Here is a 23,864-nt window from a genome sequence, read left to right as displayed (position 1 = left end):
GTCATTCTAAGGCCAGCTGTTGGGATATGCAGATATTATAATCTTCACTCCTTAACCATGTAGGTGGTCTTTTCATGGGAAGAACATCAGTGTCATCAGAATGAAAAGTGTTTCCCATAATAATTGGTGGGGTCCCCAAATATTTCAAGTTTAACCAGATTAATACTTTCATGAAGAAACACAAGCCCAATGCTGCTATGGATTCTACTAAAATGAGACTTTTATGAGGGGTGGAATTTTCATTCATCCTCTTTTGACAGGAAACATAGATTACTTTTGTTAACTATAGAATTCCAAAACTTAAGTAACCTTCCCAAATCTAACACACACCTCTCTTCTGTCTTCCTTAAGGGCATCAAATAGTCAGTACCACAAGAAAAACTACTTTTTGCCAAGTAGAAAACAATTATTCTATCCACAGTTTATTACATTGGTCTGGAAACATAGGACAACCAAAACACTTTATGAAGATGGTAACCCCATCTAAACTCACTGCAGAACACCTACTATTGTTTTTATTGCTTTCATTTCAGAGCTGAAAGAAATTGTCATCCTACTACTTCTCTAAATGACTGAAGTAAACTTCCCAACCACCCTGTGCAAACACTAGATCACCCCAGACAAGTACTGAACCATGAGTTTTGACAAGTAAAAATATTCAAATCACATCAACCACAGATCTACAGTAAATGCCAGGTAGATAAGTTTACCTAGACATCAATAGCCAGTATCAGTCACAGAAACTGGCAGAATGCACAGATGTCTGCCCAAACTACACAAGTCTTGATGAAATCACAGAAATCCAAAACAGCCCTGACACTACAAACCTCTACAGGCAATGCTTCAGTAGTCACTGACAACCCACAGATGTCTAGTCTTTCAAGTTTCAGATAAGGATCACTAAAAACCACAAATAGACAGACAACACAACTTTCATAGATTACTTCATTCAATCATAATGTCCCAGTCACCTATGTTCCCTAACAATGACTCCAAAACTGAAGAATTTGTTCAAGATTTTCCTTGTCTTCCATCAACTCTCCCCTCAACTTTATTTTAAATATTTGATTTACTAATAATTTTGTTTCCTTCCCTCTAGTCTCTTCCAAGCATAGTCAGGGCTTCATTTTCAGCACCATGGTCACAAATGTGTTTTTTTTCAGAGTACTCCCATTTCGTCCCTACAGCAAAATTTTTCTTGAACCTTAAGATCTACAGACCCCAGCCCTGAGTAGGAACCACACCAATTACTTAATTTTTAAGTCCTATTTTTTTTTTAATTCAGTAGCTTGATAATACTTATCAGCCAGCTGGTATTAATCAATCAGTTCATGTTTAATTCTATGATTTCAGCTAACTCAAACATTTGTTCATGATCAGTTCTACTATTTTTAATACCACACTGAAGCTGGTTGCTTCATCATGACTTTACACTTCTTCAGCAGCCTGTTTCTCCTTTACAGTTAGTTATTTTCCAGGATGTATCACCAAATATTTGAGTCTTCTTCCTTTTCTGTGACTTCCTATTCTCAGCTCATGATTTCATGTGGTTTTACCAGACTCTTGAGACATCCAAATCACTTCATTTGTCACATTCTACACATACACCTGTCAAGTCATTCACTTGTCAAACATCTTCCACACCCCATCAGTAAAATCTAACAATGTCGCTTAGCATCACAACTGCTGTTTAACATTTACCAGTTTTACTTAACAAATAAACCTGAAATATTTAAAATCAAAATACCTACCAAGAATGTTCTGTTGTTTGTTGGTCAGTTTAGACTGACCCACCTACACAAATAAATTATTTATCAAACTTCCACTCAAAGTCCCCTAAAATTATTGTATCCACCAGATATGAAAGCAACCCATTGTATAGGCCAACCATCTTATTTAGAAAAAAACTTAGTTTAAGATTATTCCTACCCTGCTGAAATTTGGATTTTTAACACTTGTCCTACCATTCTCAGTATTATGTTTGACACATCAATAGTATAAATTCACTTAATTTAAAAAAACCTTGATCAGATCCCTTCCTTTTTTTTTTACAATAGAAAACAACTTTAGTGATCTTGACCTCTCCTCATATGACATTTCCATCCCAGGTATCATTCTTGTAGCCCGTCTCTGAACCCTTTCCAACAATTCAATGTCCTTCTTAAAGAAAACAATGAATAAATATATGTAAAACAAGGCCTAATCAATGACCTATTAAATGAAAGTGTAACCTCTTAATACATTTTTGATAAATATAATTTTTTTTAGTTTAAGAAATCTAAAATATCCTTACCTTGTAAAGCTGACAATAACAAGCACTAAAAAAAATTCTAAGAATCCTCGTATCAGTATTTGCAATACTGCAAATCATCAAGTCTGTTTTTAAGTATACAGAGTTTCTTTGTCTCAACAACAAATATTACAGGATTATATATATCCTGGAACATAAATCAGCTAAATTCATATCATCTATATACATAGTTCTTATCTACTTGCTCATTGCACTGGCCAGATACCTTACTGCAGTTTATGATATATAATACTTGTATCTGTAATTAAGTGCTTTAAACAAAGCATTAATTTTCAAGTACTTTATTAACCATCCTGTTTTTATCTGATACAAAACATTACACTAAAATTAATTCACTCATAAAACAATGCCAGAGAATGATTGATGCTGCATTCTCATTATGAGTTATCACACACTATCTACAAAATGACAATGATGTTGCATGCTGAAGTTCTTCACTGATGAAGAATACAACTTAAAAAGAAAAATACAATTTTATACTAGGAAATTGAATATAATATACACCTTTCAAAAGTGTATAACCTATTTATTACTTCAAAAAGGTTCTTAATTAAGCCTTGTGAAAATCAAATTAACATATGGGTATGTTTGAAGAAGTTCCATTGAAAGCTGCAAGAGAAATTGACACAATGTACATAACTAATCATTCTTGAAAACATTCTACATTTAGAAAAAGTACTTTCATCTGATTAGTTATTTTACTAAACACCAGTTAATATAGACTGATAAAAAATTTAAGATATTTAAAAGATGGAAGAATTAGATAGACAACAAGCTGAAGACCTTCTTTAAAAAAAAAAACAATTAATTTCAAAAACAATCATACAGCATTGTATATATGCACATTAACAAAATATATACAGGAGCAAAACCACCCCCTGACCAGCAACATTTTACTGACACCATGAGAACACTATATTTTGCTTATAATATCCTATTACTCCACAGATTCATAAAATTATCTTTGACAATTTTCATATTTTACAGACAAACCAAACCCTATAATTAGACATTTTTCCTAACAGATCTACTGTTGCTTACACTGAAAACCTATGCCTCCATGAGATCCTTGTATATTCCATTTTATCTACTAATGACAAAGATAATACTAATACTAATGTTGTCCATGCAGCCATTTTTTGTGCTTGCATCAGTATCCACAATCTGAATGTTGGGCCTAGAGGCAAATGTTATATTACTCAGCTTTTCACTTGTATATATCAGTTAGCTGTATGCTTAATTATCTGCAACTTGTGTTGAATTTTATAACTCAGTGAGACTGAATGCATGGTCAGCAGACAATTTAGGAAACACCACTGTCCTGTAACTAATGTTAATTTCTACAAATCCATCTCCTGATGTGTCGTATTATGGTACTAAAACCAGCCCTAGAGAACAAACAAGAGATGATGAAGACCAACTTCTCATTTTCAATATAGGTACTATTACCCCTTATGGCTTAAATGAAGAAATTTTTACTTTTACCTGTATTAGTATAATCATCATATTATTTTATTTGTCTAACAACGTTGTTAGAGATATTTCCTGTATAGCTGTTAGTGTGTGTGTGTTTTATATATAAACACTGTACAACTGTTTTGTGTTGATGTGATTAGATTTTCTTTAAATTTAGGCCCAAAACATCAATCCACATTACCATTACTTGTTGTACCATCTATTTAGTTCTTCCATCTTTTCAATATGTTCTTCTACAAAGTTGTAGTTAAGACTATCTTCAATTATTTTCCATCAGTAAGACAAATACTAAAGGTAAATTTCACATACTGATCACATTTTGTTTAACTAGTCAAGTTTGTGTTATTTTATATCTGACCTTTGCTTTCTTATTTGACCAGAGTACATTTACACAATGTTTTCATATTTCCTTTATAACCATATCTATCATTTAGTGAACTTTTCCTTGAAGGCTGGTAACTAAAATAAAACTTTCATATCCTGTAATTTACTGTTGTGTTTAAACATAATATGGTTGAAAATATCACTAGCAGTGAAGGTATTCAACTGATGAATCAATGCACTCTAATAATTGTAAGTAAGAATGGTATATTAAAATACCCATATTAATTACTTGGATACATTTAGTTATTATCTCCTTAGTTAGTTTGCCTTGATCAGAAACCAATAATAAAATTTTGTTCATTCTCTGTCGACAATATTGGTTATAAAACTGTAATGGCACCTCACTTAATAATAATCAAACAATATCTGTAGAAGAATGCTGGTGTACTTTATTCACTGACTGAATTACACTTATAAATTGTCCAAAGAATGCTGCAGTGCTGACTGGACTACCAATTATTCTGAAAGAACTATGACAGGGTCAAGTGTACCGACTACTGGTACATTATCGCATTTTATCAACCACATCATGAACAAAGTTGATGGACAATGTAAGAAGATCAAAACGATACAAGTAAAACATTAAATAATTCTAAATTACAAACTTTTCAAGTTTGCCAGATTTAAAGATTTTACACTATAAAGAGATATTAAGAGGTCAGGCTCCAAAATTCATACACTCAGCAATCCACAATTCAAGTTGGGACACAAGTCTGTTTGAACATCCTGTTAACAAATACTCGTAGTAGGCTCAGTCACTTCCTTCTACTCTGATTTCAATACTTAGAAACAAGGTGGTTAAAAGTCTATTCACCGTTTTTGCCATTATCACATCACAACTTACAAATTTAGCAATCATAAATCAGCTTTGTTCACACATGAAATAGAATGAGCGAAATGCACAGCTAATAATTTGAAACTCCTAAAGTTTAAGCTACTCTTTTCATCTTTTGGCGTAGCGTTGAATATAGTCTTTAACTTTGAGCTTAAACCCATCCTGGAAAAAAACCAAAACAACAGTTATATAATAATTAACACTAAACACATTGACTAAATCATTAAAACTGAAATGAAACTTTTCAATTTATCAATATTTAACATATGTGCATCAGATTTGAAAAAAATGAACTGGCAGCCTTCTGAAGATATACTTGGAAATCAGTGAAGATATGTACATATAAAAATTGAACAATATAGAATATAACTTTTATTTTTATTATAGCACAAATTAGAACAAACTTTCTATACAAGTCATTTCATGCCAGCTAATCAAACATTTTCACTTTAATGTTATTTGATCTTGCTAAAAGTTTTAACCATTAGCCCATATAAAAAGTACACATGTGCAAATTTTAAGAAACATGCCTCAAACAGTAACAAGTGGCACTTTTATCAAATGTTGTCCATTTATACCCAAAGATTGTATCTATCTGGTTGAAACTGCAATCATGAGCTGAATTGTTCCGAACAAAAATTAAAAAAAAAGTACACAAGTGCTCGTTAAACCTTGCACTTTATTTGCTAATGAGTATGTAATTTTCAGTATATTTCTCATCCTTTACTTTTACAAGTTCTTTCTTTTTACAGTAAACTTAAATACAAAGACTTATTTAAGGAACATAACAGTGAAATGCTCAGAGATACAGATACCCAAGCACAAATAAATAACCTAAACCTTAATTGTGATTTTTGGGAATGTGGAAAATGGGAGGTGGTTAATAATTAGTAAAGAGTTCATTAACAAAATTTTTGAAATTTTGAAGTCTCTTCTAAATAAGTTTCAAATCTATTAAGATATTAAGGTTTAGTGTATATCTTTAAAAAATTCTAGTACTTGAGGCTTCTACTTTACCTTCATATGCATGTTTTACTGCACCAAAAATTACATACATTCAGGTTAAGTTTTCTTTACAGTATCACTTTGTATTATTATATTTGTGCTATTTTTGGTTTTACAATAAAAAATTTTATAATTTCATATTTTTTCCTAATTTTAAGGTATGATAAAAATATAACAATGATAAGTAGGCTTAACTTTACATTGTTGTCTTTTGTACATATTTATACTATTTGCTCTTAATATAGCAAATCACACAACATAAAGAAAGAAATTATTGGCATTCCCCACTTTATATGATATAAATGATATATTATGTCTTCTTATATCATAAATTGAATTGCTGCAAAAACTTTATTTCATAAAAATGAAAAGATACACCAAATCTAAAAACATTTGGTCATGGAATTATTTGGCAGAATACATAAAACAGTAATGCAGTGAAATAACTGAAAGGAAACTCAAGTACCATCTCCTACCATATATTTGGTGATCACAATAACTGAAAATCATATTACTGTTCTCATGCAAAATAACTGGACAACAAAACTGACTATTTAAATATGATACCTCTTAAAACCATTAGTCAGAAAAGCATTCCATCATACAAGCAATTCAACAAGTAACTGATCAGACATATTTGATGGACTTTATTGGTGGCAAACAGGTTTGTAAGTTAAAATGAAGTTTTCACATTAAATAAGTACTTGCTGCAGGTTTAGCTATCCAACTTGGACCAGTATGTCATATAATCTGGCCTAGAGATCCAGCATCAGAAAAAAACCAATTTATGCATTTAAAAAATACAAACTTAAAGAATGGGAGTTTGCACAATTTAGCTAGCTCTCAAAGCAAAAAATATTCATTAGAAAGCCAAGAAACTTCAGTTTGTGTACATTGTAGAGAGATTAAGATTAAAGGTGCTAAAATGAAGAATATTTTACACATTTCATCTTTCTCTAGTATGATAAAAATGTAAAATAAGGCTGTACTTAAGTAGTTCACTAAAACTAGAAATCCTTTATGGACTGATGGCATTTAGTGATGTGAAATGTCCACTCTATGTATAGGAAAAACTCCCGTACAGACTGCTGTCAATTACAGATTTTTGTTACACGACACTTGAAAATAAAAATGAAAAATATACATACATATTATTGCCAAGTACAAGGTTCACTACGTATAGTTCAAACATGTTAGAACTTTTACTACTTGAATAACTATACTAAAGCACTTTTATTTTAGCAATTTCATTACTTGGACACCTCACAACATGTATATCGAATGAATCACTTGAGATGGAAATTCAAGCACTTTTGTCAGAGGTATTGGAGTCAAGAATGACAAGAAGCATGGTTGAATAAGAACCACACGATGATCTTGAGGAAATGAAATATGGAAGCCAGAAGAAGAAAAAAGAAAAACTAAACACTTTTCAGCACTTCAAAAATAGTGAATATTAAATATGCATTGATTGTGATTCTTTACATTCTCCCACTTTTATTTTTGAGATATGGTAAAATGGAGTTGTATTGGACAACTTTCTGGAAAATTCCTTTGATCTGACATTTTGGTACATTTTTCTGAATTATCTTTACAAAACAAAATTATGTCAAAAGATCACATCATACAGAGAGACACTCCAGCAGATTGTCTTTCACTAAATGAATCATTTAGTGACCACAAATGTCAAAGACATATGGTATTTTATTTTTAAAATTATATGTCAAAATCATTATGTAAGTTTTTTTTTAAATTCATTTTGTAGGACTACAATAATACACATTAGATAACACACATTAATAAAGCTTCTGATCATGTTTTATTCAGAAAATGTTTGCAATATACAACATTCGAAAATTTGAATTGCAAATTCAGTTCTCAGCGTGTAATGTAAATTTATGAACAAATTATAAGTTAATTTCTTCCTGTATGTTAGAGCTATTTCATCTTATTCCTATAGATATTTCATGTTAATTTTTTGTGTAAATATTACAAACATGTCAAAGTGCAACTTTCCAACTTGATCTATTTTGAATGTGAAGGGTATATAGGGTCAGTAGGGTCTCCTCTAGAAAGAAACCCTTACTTACTTACTTTACAGAACTTCTGATTAACAAAATGTAGAAGATACTACATTGAACAATGCAGCCAGTCTCCTGGAGCATTTCTATGGCTGTATGGCAAGAAACATGAAACACCTGTTATTATTGCAGTCAGGTTTCATGTTTTATTTGGTGAGCCGATGGTTAAGCATTGGTCTTAAAACTGGTGAAAGAGCTTCATTATGGAACTAATTACTTTTGGGTTGAAAGTTCACGAATGAAGAAAGGTTGTGCATGTTTAATGATTATATGCATATAGTATAACTTGTACAATATATTCATTTCATATGGGTTGGAACTATATTTTGAAAATAATCATTGTTGAAATCCACACAAAAAATTGTGTACAGCATTAAGTAAATCTGGCAGAAATTATTTATACTGAAGTATGATTGTTAATTTACACAAACTATAGATATACATATAAGTGGTTTATTTCTTTGTTCATAATGTCCACTGTATCCTAGAAATTATTTTTTTATACTGAACCCAACAAACAAGTTTATAAAATAGCTCATTACAAGCATTTTGAAATCAAACCTCACAATATATATATATATTTTTAAACAAGTTATGTAATCGTATATTCATTATTTCTGATTTTTTAAAGGCCTTTTACTAGTCACAAATTTATACACTTTCTCAGTGATAGAACAGTAAGTTATTTTTTCTTTTTGATAGTTATAATGACCAAGTGCCTGTTCAATGTTACATTAGTAAGTGGACAATGTAACAATAAATTCTCAAGTTTCTTAAACTGATAGTGCAAAGAATGGGACATTTCCAATTTGGACTTATTTGTAGGAGCAATAGTTTTCTTGACATATGTGGAAATTATAAAAACAAACACCAGAAACACCACTATGGTCTCATTATGTATGGGAAACTCAGCTTTTTTACACAGGTAAAGTTGTGTCATATAACGCTATTCTGAACTAAACTTCAGAAATAATTTGCAATTCTATACATCATTTATTTTCACTATACTCAACTGAAACATTTGGAATAACTCACCTTTCACATCAAAATACTAGTTTCACAGCACAGTTTCAATTGTACGTTGTTTATTATTAACAAATCAATTTTTACTACTACCCATAGTATTTTTCTATAAATGTTATGATTGATTTGTATACATTTCTGACCATTAGTCTGACGATTGTAAAGAAAAAGGTTCTAAATGAAACAATAACTTGCAAGTATGTCACCACAGGAAATTCCAACTGATTGTATAACAGTACTATACTCTGCATTAGACTGTCTTTACAGTGGATAACATACTAATAGATACTGCTGCCATCTAGTGGTGTATATCAATACTTTGTAGCTCCAAATGTAATCTTTAATATTACCCGATTTGTTAAGTATTTTTGTTGAACTTTTCTATTACATTTAATTACAGCCTTCTTATATTAAGTTATGTTTAGTATAACCAATCCTGACAATTTTATTTTATCAATATTCCAAACCAAGGGACAAAAACTGACTTACTTTATCTGTTTGGTAATGCTCTGCAGCTTCATTATTTAACGGATCATCAAAATTGAGTAAGTCCTGAAAGGAGAATTTAACATAAAATCTCTTCATAAAAATGTGTGGAGTCTGCTACATTAAGAAATTTTTCTTTTAAGAATGATTTTAAACTTTAATATACTACATATCAAAAGTACTCAAGATGTTTTACTATGATTTTTAATATCACAGAAAGAAAGTTTAGTTCACTTCTAGCAAATAAAATGTTAAAGAATACCATATTTTTTACTCTATTATAGAAGCTTTCCAACACTGTGCATAAAGGATGGTTTCTTACATTTTAATTATTTTATAATAAGTTAAAACAGATGCACATATGCACACACTAGAAAACCTTTTGGTTGATTCGAGACTCACAGTAAAAAGAGAATTCAGTCCCCACACAACGTCCTTAAGTGTTCGAGTTGGAGCCCACCCTAATAAATATAACAGGAAATACACTTAAGGATCATAAGACATTCAAATGTTTCTTTGTTACTGAAATACTTGGTTCAAGATGGATATAAATATATTACAGCAATACTATTGTTCCATAGCATTAAAAAATTATTATAAAATGCTCTCATTAAAAAGCAGAAAATCAATGGTAAATTTGTTGACATAATAACCATTTTATTAAAGTTACAGTACAGACATGTAACTGAATATGTACAGTGAATATTGTAATACATGTTAATTATCATAAATACAAGCTTAATAAAATATAATGGTTTATAAAAATTGTTTCAAACTTCAAAATGTTACACCAAATAACTTCACTATTTTCAGTCCTGTTTTATAATTATTTTGTAAATAATTTGTTCACTTAATTTAAGGTACATTACATGAGAAACTGTTTTACAATAAATTATCACCATCTGCAAGAGCATACCTGGATTGATTATTATTTGAGGCTTCAAAGTATATTTAGAACCAGATTCTTTCAATTTAAATATAGAACTATGGCTGCAAAAATGGTTGTGTGTGTGTGTGTGTGTAAAACAGCAGTAAAACTATGCAAAACCTTTTATTACCAACTCAAAAAACAATTATTTATTGAAAAAATTAATTTGTCTACTGACCCATTCCATCAATAGAATTTTGACGTAGCAGACTAAGGCAGATTTCCCCTCCTTCATTAATATTAGGATGCCATAACCTGGTCAAACATTTTACAATGGGAGGCTGAAATGTGTTTAGAATAGATTCTTAAGTGGCATTAAGACAGAAAACAACAGTTTGCTAAGATCAACAATACTGAAAGTGAATGACAAATAATTAATCAACCAATCAATGACACTGAACCTTTCACACACCTTATTTGGCAAGTAATGATGATACTCAGGAGATAATTTGTTAAACTAAGATATTTATATCTACATCCTTATCAAAACTGATCAACGAAGAGAAAATGATTAACAAAACATTTAATAATTTACATTAAAAAAGGGAAATATATAAAACTGTTTCTAAAACAGCACAAAAATGTTGAAGAGTCTAACTATTACGTTATTAAATGTTGAACATACTATGTGTACTTTAATCTAAAAGAATTTATGTAACTTGTCCCATGAACAGAAAATCCTACACACTGAATATAAAGCATCTTGATATTCCAGTTGGTCAGTGTCTTAAGCCATGCATGTAGCATGCTGTTGCCAGTAGTAGGCAAGTATAATTTTAGAATGTATCTACAGAAATATTTAAAACAAATTTAAATAAGTTATACTTTCATTTTATTGAATTGTTGGAAATGGTTTAAAGGAGAATTACTAGAATGATGCCTGGGAAACACAAATTAAGATATTTGGAATTATTTTCTCTTGGTAAAAGAAGTGTTAGTAGGGATTTCATTGAAATATTTAAGATTGCTAATGGAATCAACAGTGCTTACGTAACATCTTTGTCATATTAATGGTGAGAATGGTAGAACTATAGGAGACAAATTCTGGAAGTGTGCAAGTCATCTTTTACTATGACAAATCTATTTTTCTAATACAATGCTTGATCTTTGGAAAAGATTGCCTTCAAATCCGGTGGAAAAAGTAAATTTTAGGAAGTTTAAGGGAAGGCTTCATAAATACTTGAATAAAAAGGGCTGATTTTGAGTTGTTTACTTTAATTTTAATTTAGTAAATGGGACAGCTTATACAGACCAATGCCCTTGTTGTCCTTAAGTAGCATATCACCCAACATTTTGTCTCATAAAGAACTAATATCAGAGTTTGGTTCACTGTAAAAATGAATCATGCATTAGATAAAAGATATTAAAGTCCTAATCATTTTAACAAATTCATAATTATTTCACTTTCAAAATGGTCAAACTTTGTAGGTGCTCTCTCACTTATCACATTTCCTTCTCTCACTCATAACATTTCCTTAAACTTCACGTCATTCGATAAGCATTATTTTAACAGTTTGTTGATTTTATCTGGTCAAACTATTTCATAACCAGCATTCTAGAAGTTAACATGAGGAATTCCTGAAATCTACTGAAAGATGCATGTTCTCACAATCAGGCATTTGACAGTTTTAGTTGTTTTTTTTCTGTTAACAAGAGAAAGGATTTTCCCCTCCATCTCCTCCCCTCAATTGATGCACTGATTACAAATTGCAAAATTTTCAAATGGCAAAACATATTCTCAAAACAGGAACAACTGAAAAATATATTTTGCTTTAAGGCTGAAAGTAAAAGGTAAAGAGGAATATCTCAGCGCATTATGAAAATTAAGAGAGGACACATTAGCTAAGTCGTGACTAATTGTTGATTTAGTCTTTATTGCACAGTAAATTTTTAAATAGCCTGCATCTCTGTGGGGAACTTTGAAAAGGACATTTAAGTTTCTTGTGAAATATTAAGTTGACCAGAAATAAGTGTCATTTTTGAACTGCAAGATTTGCAAAAGTATAAACCAGTGTTGTAAAACATGCTTTAATCAAAGTAAGCACCATTTACTTCAACACAATTTTGCCAACGTGTAACGATGCTGTTTATGCCCCTGTTGTAGAAATCAGAGTATCTGTGGTAAATGAACTCCTTGAAAGCTTCTTTTGCAACTGCCTGGTTTTGAAATTGTTCATTATTCAAAAAGTTGTCAAACTGTTTGAAAAATGAAAATCTGTAGGAAAAAGGTCTGAGGAATAAGGTAGATGAGGCAGAAGCTCAATTCCCAACTTGTACAATTTTTGGAGCATCATCTTTGACACGTGGGGATGAACATTGTCATGAAGAAGAATAGGGCCCCTTTGATTGACCAGAGCTGGTTGTTTCATGCACAACTTTCAATGCATTTTGACCAATTCTTGACAGTATTTGTCTGCTGTGATTATTTCCCCTGGATTCAAAAAGTTGTAGTGAATGATGCCAGCTGCAGTCCACCATACAGTCACCCTGACATTTCTTTGGTAACACTTGGGCTTTGGGGCTGTTTTGCAAGCCATTGTGCAGATCCTGTATGACAGTCAGAAAGGATGTCACTATCTGTTAACCTGTTCAGTGCCGTGGACGAGATAACTCGTCCAAGCCGATCGATAACACAGTGCCACAAACGAGTTAATTCGTTCTCAATAATACCTAACATCAAAGCTAGATGTCAGCACAATATATGCATTTGCCCTACTTACAAATTGTTTCACTTTTGATCCAAAATGGTGTCACGAAAAAAGTTACAAAATAAAGAAGCATTAGAGTTGTACTGTAGCAGCTGAAATACTTGGCAGTCAACAGGTTAAAGAAATAGATCATTCTGGTTCTGCAGTAGCAGAGTAGAACAGGTCTCATAATGCTGATTTTGTTGATCTTCAGTCATCTCATGCAGAACCCACTTATCCAACTTTTTCGTCTTTCCAATCACACTCAGGTGGTTGGCAATGACTGAATTGCTTGTGCCTAACTTTTCTGGAAGCTCATGTACTGTTGTGCAAGGGTCCGTCTCAACTGCTTCCCTTAATATGTTTTCATCTACGGATGGCTTCCTTCTGCAATTTCATGGTATTCAAAACTTTCATCTCCATGTCAAAATCTTTGAAACTAACACAAAACTGTACACTTAGTAACAGAACAATGGCCAAATGCCTGATTGATGTTCTGTATAGTTTTTGTAGCTTTTCATCCAAGTTTGAGGTTGTAGAGGAAAATCAGACAAAAGTCCTTCTTGTTCATGCAAATCTTGTGGATTGCAAAACTTACTCCAAGTTGAAACAGCAGACGATTAAGACACCTTGTAAACAACAAACATTAGATTAAGCCAACAAAAAGTTACTCAATATTCAACTTCTGTTATTGTGAGAATTTCGACATTTATTTCTGGACAACCTAACAATAAATACCTTGCACAACTTTAAAACTCAAAATTTATAAAAGACCACTAAACTCTACTAGACCTTGATTTGAAACTTTCAAATATTATGATTCTAAACAGAGGAAAAGAAAAGAAAAATTACAACTCAGAGAATTTTGTTTTAATTTTACTTTATAAAAACCTTCTAAAACTACTCTACATAATTCAGAACAATAAGAGGATGATAGACGAACATTTTTGGGTAATAAGATTAGATAAAACTGTACCTCATGTTCCTTAACCAACCTATAAGACTGAAAACCAACACGGCAATAACTCACAAACATACCACCATATTGTAATCTTCTGGTATGTCAATTGTAAAATGAAATTTCCCACCCTGCCAGTAGCCTTCATCTGGGGATACATTCAGATCAAACTTATGTAGTTCATTTGGATTTTCAAAATTGACTTTACAGGTAGCAGGCAAAGTAAGCTCCATTTCTTGTATTTCTGTTATTAATAAAACAAGTTCTTTATTATACAACTTGAACAAATATCTATCAAAAGATCATTTGAAGTTAATTAAAAACACCCAACAAATGTCAAATTCCATTTATGAGATACAGTTACAAATTATGTCCCAATTATTCTTAACTTAGAATATTCAACAACTCACTGTAAACTACCATGAAATAAAAGTTCTTGATTTCTTCTGTAAAGTTAGATTAGTTTTCTTTAAATCCTTAATGATAAGTAAAGATTGTGTTTATTTGCTGAGTTCATCTAAGAATTGGACTTGACAAAACTTTTAAAGAAACACAACAAATATCTTAGCTATAATAATTCATGTTTCTGAACAAAAAATGCTGATAATACAAAAAATAATCTGAATTTTTTTATTTAATTTAATTCACTATTTAATTCACTGAAATAGTCATAAAACATGAAATAATATTTTACAATTAAATAAATGACTGATGACTATCATGTGATGATAAAGCATGTCAAGACATATAAGTGACAAATAGTTCAATTTTTACAACATATTTTTCAAGCACAACCCATAGGTATCAGTGTGTACTAAGGATTGTTCCAACATAAACATTAAAATATTACACAAAAGATATAGGAAAATTTTATAATCAAACTTAATACGCAGTTAACGTAACTATATTTAATCAAGGTTCACTCTTTTCTTTACAAAAGTCACTGATAATAAACTTATCTATAAAATATATATAGCAGCTTTGTAGCTAAAAGTATTCAAAAATTATTTTAAGTGAAATATATCTATTGGAAAGAGATTTGTAGACTAGGAAAACATTTTTATCTTTAATGAAAATAATAAAAGCATTATTCTGAGTAGGAAAGAAGCATTCCATAATACGTTTACAGTGAAGAGAGTTGAAACGCAGCTGGATTTAATTCAATTACACTATTAGGTTAAAAACAACAAAGTTAAAACTATCTTGTATAAAATAACCAAAGTTATTTTTTATGAAATTGTGATTCACTTCAATTTTCAGAGCAGTCACCTCTATTCCAAGTTAGAACATTAGCAGTTTTTTTTTTTTTTTTATTTTGTGTGCACATGTGCTCATTTTTATCAAAAGTGAATTAGGGACTTAACAAATGGATACAAGACACATACAAGTAACATGAACACCTCAAGACCATTAATATTCTCGTGAATGCTAACAGCTTCCAAGATATTACACTAACCTATATAATTGATTTAAAAAGCATAACTGGTATGTCAAACTTTAAAATACAAGGTTGGTGTAAATATGGTACAGTGCAAACAATATTGGCCTCTGTAAAGAGGAAATAAATGATTTTTTTTTAGTCATGACATGGTTTATAAGACCCATAAACTTTTAGCTGAACAAATGTTTGTGCACTTAAATGTAAACCTACCACTTAAAAAACTTCCTTCAATTTTGGAAATAAAGAGCTATGAGAAGACTGTTTTCTGAGTATAACAAGCAACATGAAACATCCTGTACCAACTGTCCAGATAACACTGAAACATCCTGTACCGACTGTCCACATAACACTGAACATTATGAAAAATACAAGGTGGAATGAAGATATCTTTGACAGTGATATAATAAATAGTAAAGCTCAGAAATGTAGTATAACAACAAACATGAAATTTTGCAGTGATGGCCAAATGGAGCTTATGTAGTAATACATACTACTAAAAACTGGTCCTAGAAGACTGTTCATGGCCTACTATAAATTTCAAGTCACTGGAATACACATGGTCATTTGGCATGTATAAACTATAAAAGCACCTTTATTTACCTTATCATGGTGTTATTAAGAGGAAAACTGAGGAAGAATTTCATACATTAAATCACAATGTTACTCCTATAACCTGTAAAAGTACAAGCATAGCAAATACAGCATGAATGTGATGTGAAAGAAGATATAGATATAAAGTGTTTAAATTCACAATATTCATGTTATGCTGTCATTAAAACCTCAGTCATGAACATCATAACAACTACTGCTCCTGCTCTACCCTGTTGCATCAATGACATGATCTTGAAAGTGTCCACAAACCACAGGAAAGTCATTTGACTGATGCTGCACTTTCCATACTCGGACACATCTGCTGGTCAGTCTTGAAAAACAAAGTATCAATTTTAGTGTCAGTGTATATAAAGGGTGTTCGGAAAGTCACTGTGCAGTTTTGAAAGCAGCGATAACAGCATTCATTCAGTCTATTTCAAGCCAGCAACTGATAGCTGTGCTTAGAAACAAAACAAGAAGGATCCAAGCCTGTATTAATGCCAACGTGGTCACTTTCAACATTGTTTATAATTGTCATTCATATTTATCTCCTGTATTCTATATTTAAACATGTCCTTTAATAAACATATAAATGCACAGTGACTTTCCAAAACACCCTGTACAATGTCACAGCAGATGAGCATTCATAATGACACTCATTATCCTTCTTCCATAAACACATGTACACACCACATTCCTTTTTATGTACCATGTGTCTTTTGTCTCATTAAACTTAATGTACACATACTATGGTGGTACATGCATCTGCTTTGTATTAAAAGTTCAGTCTGTTTGTGTGTAAACGAGTTATTTTTGGTGGAAAGTTATATGAACCTCATATTGACAAACACATTTCACAAATCTTCATACTGTCTTGCTGGGAGACAGGGTTGTACCAGGATAACCAAAAGCAATGCTTACCATTCCTTTATTAGTGCTTTATTATTCATTGGATTTTAAGGCCAATGATGGCTCTCAAGGAGACCCATCCTTTATCAGCTACGAGGGTTGAATGTTGATTTAATCCAGGGTATATAATGACACTTTGCTTGACTAATTTGTAAGCATATCAAAAAGTTTTCTTACTGAATTCTTTATATCTTTACTTGTCTATAATTAACATAAATGTCATACTCAAATAAACTGGTGCAATGAATAATTGGTCAAAAATATGTAAAAGCAAATCTTCACATTTTTAGCTGTTAATAATTCACACAAAGATTACGTCATGTGAACAAATGTCTGAATTTACATCCATGGTCCAAAAAGTTAAAATGAAACCTTTAACCAGTAGTTTGTCCCGAACAGAAGCTCTGCGTCTGGAAACGAGACTGTCATTATGAGAATTCCTTCCTTTCCTCTCTTCAGCTTCTTTTTTCAATTTAGATAATGTGATCATAACTGATTATTTTGATAAAATCTGAAAAAGTTAAAACATACTGCAAGCAAGAAATAAAGCTAAAGTTTTCAATAATAACATTAACACAAAGCATCACACTGTACATTGGCCCCGTAATTAGAAGATGGGGTTCAATACTCATCCAATCAGATTTTTAAATACATTTTTCTAAACTATTTATACACCGAGTTGCTTGTGATCTACAGCTTTGTTGATTATGATATTCTTAACAACAAATGAATAACAAAAGCCATCAATATTGCAATTACACTCATTACTTATAATTAGGTTTCCTATGTATTTTACACAGAAAATATTTCACCTAATATTTCTGTCAATTCATTACACCACTGCCACATCAAGCAAAAACATACAATCATTGAGTATAAAGAGTAATTTCAAGGTCATAAAGAAAAAAACAAATGAAAAAAATATTTAATGCTCAAAGGTATGACGTAAAAACTAGGAATCATATGTCAGCAATAAATCATATAGTTCAGGATAATAGCTTAACCCAATTAAGGGGAAGGGGTCATCCCTGCTTTTACTCAAGAAAATTTGTGACCAAGTTATAAATTTTAGACCAATACAGTCACTCTTTTTGCCATGGAATATAATGTTAACAATGTTTTGAAAATGGAAACTTTCAGCACCAACTATCAGAACCTATTTAAAATCATCACTTGTATGTTGATGGTAAATTATCAAGATTCTAAGAGAATGTAGAGTTATGTCAAATTGAATTTCCTTCATAGTATTTCTGTGATGTTTAATTACATCACAAATGTTTTCTATACATATAAGATTGTTTGTTTGGTTGAAGAAATGCTGAAGGTGTATTTAATCAAAGATTCCTTCTGGCTTTGGCATCTAACTTGCTGAGCCTGTGCAGTTTGAAAGTGTGGGATATCTATGAAATTTATCCCAAGCATGTTTCTGAACTTTTTGTTACAGAACAAGCAGATTTCCACCAAGGGCAGGGATGCCGTGACAAAGATGTCAAGGTTTTGGGATGCACTGAGCAGCTGCTTGGACAATACAGTTAGTTACTGCTGCTACAAAATCATCTATCAATGATTTACATAAGATGGCAGGATCAAGTTCTGAGAGAGCAGTGAAAGAGGGCCAATTGGCACTGACCACAGCCAATCTCTCTTAATATGATGGGAAAATTATCACTACTCCATGGATTGTTGTCAACCTCCCAAGAAAAGCAAGTGAAAAGTGAAGAGGAGCAGATAGAAAGATCTAAAGCAGTAAATGATTGGCTGGGTGCATGAAAATAAGTGTAAGAGCCAATGTTGAGAATAGAGACAGGTTGTGATTCAAGAGCATAACCCATCAATACTAGAACCACTCCAGAGGGGATTATGCCCATTAAGATCCCCCAAAATTAAAAAAGGGGTTGGCACTTGCTCAATGAGGGCATCAACGTCTGACGGATGATAATTTTTCCCAGGGGTAAGGTACAGAGAGCAAACAGTGATGGTATGACCAAAGGAGATACGGATGACTACAGCCCCCAAGGGCATATTCAATGACAAGGACCAGGGGGGCACATGTTGATCAACCAGCAGTGTTACTTCCCCATGTCTTTGTCCTACACATGACCTGTCATTTCGGTATAAGTATTGTCAAATTGTGATTGTGTTAGTAGGTTTTAAAAATGTTTCCTGTAAAGAAGGACATTTGGGATGATAAAAAATCAATCAAAGCCTTGATGGTTTTCAATGAAATGTGAATGACTTGACAGTTCCATTGGATCAGCATGGCAATTTTTATTTATTTTGGAGAGGAATATGGCAAGGAGATCTTCTGTTTGTGACTGCACTTTTTTTCTTTACTGGATGTGGGTCAGTCACTCTCTAGTGATCCTGCTCTGGATTGAGTAAGCAGGTTAGTGTTTGTAGACGTACGTTCCAGTGACTGAGGACATGAATGAATGATTTGTTTAGTTTTGGGAGTGTCAAGAGAAGTAGACCTCATGGAAACACCTGGGTTTGAACAAGGTGAAGTTGGACAATGACTGAAAGATGTGGTAGGGGCAGAGATAGGAGATACTGATTCATTAACTTTGTTGATTTTGGAGGATACAAGTTTAAGGTGCACTGTTAAGGATTCTGTAGGAGGCATGGAAAGGTCTATCTCTAGTAGTGGAACGGATTACAGCAGCATAAGTCCGAGATGGCATTAGGAATAGTAAGTTCCTAGCCACTGGGTAAGTAATATTGTGAACTGTCTTTAAACGTTGTACTTTTCTTTTCTACCCATTTAGGGCAAGAAGTAAAATAAGAAGGATGTGGACCATTACAGTTAATACTATGCAGTTCTAGTTGGTATTCAAAAACATCATGATCTTAACCAACACAATGGGCACATGTCAAGGAACCATGCCAAGATGTTTATGAAATCATTGACAATGAAAACATCTAACAAGGTTAGGAATATAAGGCTACACCTACCAATTCAGATATCCTGCCTTGATTGTGGTAGGAGGACGTGATGTTGTAAATGTTAATATTAAAACATTTGTCGGCTTCATAATGCTGTCTCTACGAGTAAAAATTCAGTGCACGGCTGTAACACCTTAGCTGGTGAAACCTGCAAGGATCTCTCACTCTGGAAGAGTCTTTAAATCCCTCTCAACTATAACTCTTCTGGAAGAACTCAAAGTAACCTCTATGGGTATATCCCCAATGGCCTTTGATTTCAAGAGGAGTTTGGAATGTTGTGATGAAGATGTGTCCAATAAAATATCCCCAGATTGTAATTTTTTTACCAATTTAGGAGAGCCAGCAAGCCCTTCTAAACCCTTCTGAACAAAAAATGGAGACATCTGCCCTAAGGGTTTTTTAGTTAAAGAACATATTAAAAATCATGGGACAGATTCAAGTTGTGAGTGACCATACAGTCATGTGCAGTCCCGTGCCAGTAGTTGGATTTCTCTCTATGCTGTCATGCTTGTTTTTTTTTATTTGAGGGGTATCCATAATAATAAAAAAAATTTTCGGTGCCCACTGACCTCATCCACCATGGAGCCCAACAAGGGGATGCACTACAGTGCCATATTAGGTCACTGCAGCAACACCAGGGTTTTATGAGCACTATGCCCAAACACAAGTATCTGAAAATGTCCACTACACCCGTTAAGGACGTCCTATGCTGGCATTCAGTTGACCCTGCCCAAATGGACTAGTCAACTGATCTTGGGGGGGGCCACCCCAAGACTGCCCATCTACAGGAATTCAAGGCCAAACTGGTGTGTTGGAGTTGGACCCCACAACCACCAAGATCCTCTCTTCCCCTTCACAGATCACCACATAGAGCAAACACATAGATAGTCATTTAGATCCCAGAGGAAATAAACTGAAAGTACAGAACCTTTTCTGGGAGATCCCCTCAGCACGTACAGAAATCCACATCGAGGGATTGAAAACAAGATTTGTAATAGTAGAGTCAAGTGGTTTATTTCAACCAATCAGTGCCTCCTGGGACATAATATCAGAAAAATTTGATGCAACTTCTAAAGGAGTCAGTTTTCTGTAACCAGGGGTCTTAAAGAAAATAAAAACTGGCTGAATGGATGGAAAGAGGAGGCTTAGTATGCACCACAAAGGAACCTGCAACACATCGAAGAATGGCTGTCACATCATCTGCAGACTTCAATAACATAAATAACTTCATCAACCATGCGAGAAGGAGATGACAAATTACTTGATATACAAGTTGAATCTTTTGTACAATCATTTTTAAGTCTCTTTTGAAGAGTCCAAATTATATCTAGATGTTCCCTCTCTGTTAGAAAAAAATTATATTCATTGTGATGCATAAAAAAAAACTTCAGAATTATCAGTACCTAAACCTACATGTAAAGCATTAGTACAGATTTCAAAGTTTTTTTTTCTGGAAATCAGGAAATTTCAACTTTGGCTCATCACACAACTGAAAGACATTTGAGAAGCTGAATACCACAGAACAGAATATTTTCTAATTGGCTTTGTCAAAGATTTAACCAAAGTAGCATAATCTGAGATATACCTACTGTAATATACAAATATTCAAGAAATTCTCTCACCTATGTAATTCTCTTAGGCACGGTGATTTTTGTTCACAGCTTTTTTTTTAAATCAGGATCCACTTTTATACCATCAAGGATGGAAAATTCAAATCTACAGAAATGACATTTATCCAATTAATTTAAACTAGCTTAGAAAAGACTATCAAATAATGTTTAAAAATCTAACAGATGTTGCTCAAATGTAGAAGCTACAACTGCATTACCTTTACATACAAATACACTTATACAATTTAATCTATACAAGTCAGTGTGTCACATCATGCCTGATTTCTCAAAACAGGAGGGGTCATAAAAGTCAAAATACATTTAGCTGGATAGAACAGTTTGCTTACTCTATGTCCATTGATTTTAGTGACAGAGGTGCAAGGGGGGTGTGAAACTTTGTAAATATATTGAGTGTTGAATAATCAACCTAAAGATGCAGTATGGGATCACCCACCCTAGAACCAAATGCATAAAATTTATCATTAAAATAAAAATATCAATTCTAAAATATCAAATATCAACAAAAACTATTTGTTGATTTCTTAATTTAGAGTCTCAGTTGATCAAAGAGATTTCTTTATTAAAAGTATGTGTAATATGAATTACATTATTTTTTGTTATATTACACATACTTTTAATAAAGAAATCTCATAATAACTCATTCTTTGTGGCACATTCAGAGAACTGGAATAAATAAATGTTGCAAAGATATTTGAGGTTAGAATACACCATGGGGTGGGGATGATGTTTTCATTACAACCATTGATGAGCTATAGACTAGTAATCCTTTCAAACCTTTCTTATCCTCTGAAATATTGCAGGTACATTACACATACCAAATAGCAACATCAAAATCACAGGTAACATTCAACTGGCTCAATAACAATACATTGAGGAACTGTTTATTAACATCTGAAGACATACCAAACAATCTGTAAACACTGGAGAAGTGGCATTCACATGTTGGCAATAAATCCAAATAAGCATTGCTTGATTAGAAACAAGAGCAATTCAAAACTATTAATCTGAAATGCATCTTTTTTACTTGGTTGTGAAGTATTTAAGTACTGATGGTCAACATACATTGGCATCACATTTACAATAATAAACACATTTTATAAAGCATGTGACTTTTGAATTTTATCGTAAGTTATAGTTTAAGCTCAAAGAAAATGATTACCTGAAATTCAAGTAGGAAACATAAATTATTCATAGGTTGTCTGTGTGTGTGTGTGTGTGTAATGTGATAGGTACGTAATGTTTTAATAACATGTATTGATTATGTACCAATATACACTTGCAAAGGAAGAAATAATGTTAACTAAATTCCTCAGAACTAGTTGGCCTACAGAATAGCTTATATTCAACATGCTGAGGTGTGGCATAAACTGCAAAACTCAATGAGCTTTTAAGAATTTAATAATTAAGGTTGAAAATAAGAAGATGGCTTCTTATTAGAACAACTAATACTTAAAATTGGTACTCTAACCCTAAACTACACCATAATGCATCAAACATAGATCAGATAGCCCCTTGGAAATTGAAACTTGAAAGTTAATAAATAACAGAATGTAAGCCTATACTTGTAATATGTTGTACAAGTCATAAATTTAATTATACCTATGGTACAAGTAGTCATTTAAGTTATGAACACTAACATATACAACATGTTACACTTAGACGTTACAGTAAATGTCAGTACAGCTAAGCTACGGGATTAGAAAACTAAGATAGTATTAATAAGCTACACAAAGAGAAATTATAAATTATAACTCAGTAATTCTGATGCTAAGTATTAATGTTAATAATCATAAAAACTAATATCGTATTGATAATGTTAACAGTATTAACTACTAATATTATTAAATCATTATCATTATATTTCATAGTAATAAAACTAGCAAGAAGTTAGGCTAATGTAACGCGTATATTTTGTACAACATGAAAACATAAACTTTTACTAATTTTGGTAATGAAGATACGAGTAGAAATTTAAGTAATAGGTAGATATTCTATTTACCTGTATTTTTCAATAGACTTTTAAATCACCATAAATAAATACACCATACCTAATTTGTGACCCATCTGAAACGACTAACTGGAATAAACCCACACTTTACTTACAGCGCCCTCTACTGGTTTTATTGTAGAAGTAAAGGGATATAAAATATTGTATGTTACATGTTTCACAAAATA

At 32.1% G+C, this 23,864-nt stretch overlaps 1 protein-coding gene across 2 annotated transcripts; it reads right to left on the bottom strand.

The window, feature by feature from the left end:
- Window positions 1-2,576: 2,576 nt before the first annotated feature.
- LOC143256024 (NEDD8-conjugating enzyme UBE2F-like) lies at window positions 2,577-23,809 on the bottom strand. 2 transcript variants are annotated; one of them, XM_076512592.1, is made up of 8 exons: window positions 23,738-23,809; window positions 21,681-21,774; window positions 17,488-17,626; window positions 14,255-14,418; window positions 10,708-10,810; window positions 10,004-10,062; window positions 9,605-9,667; window positions 2,577-5,168 (listed from the first exon to the last, which is right to left on the bottom strand). In XM_076512592.1, the coding sequence occupies exons 3-8, from the start codon at window positions 17,603-17,605 to the stop codon at window positions 5,115-5,117; spliced, it is 561 nt and encodes a 186-aa protein (XP_076368707.1). In that variant the 5' UTR covers window positions 17,606-17,626; window positions 21,681-21,774; window positions 23,738-23,809; the 3' UTR covers window positions 2,577-5,114. The 2 variants fall into 2 exon arrangements, with proteins under 2 accessions (XP_076368707.1, XP_076368708.1); XM_076512593.1 differs by having other exon boundaries at window positions 23,689-23,794.
- Between the last annotated feature and the right edge of the window lie 55 nt (window positions 23,810-23,864).

The sequence above is a fragment of the Tachypleus tridentatus genome, chromosome 7 (assembly GCF_004210375.1).
Source record: "Tachypleus tridentatus isolate NWPU-2018 chromosome 7, ASM421037v1, whole genome shotgun sequence".
NCBI classification, from domain to species: Eukaryota; Metazoa; Arthropoda; class Merostomata; order Xiphosura; family Limulidae; genus Tachypleus; species Tachypleus tridentatus.
The sequence above is the reverse complement of the archived record's forward strand: the minus strand, read 5'-3'. Positions and strand labels throughout refer to the sequence as shown.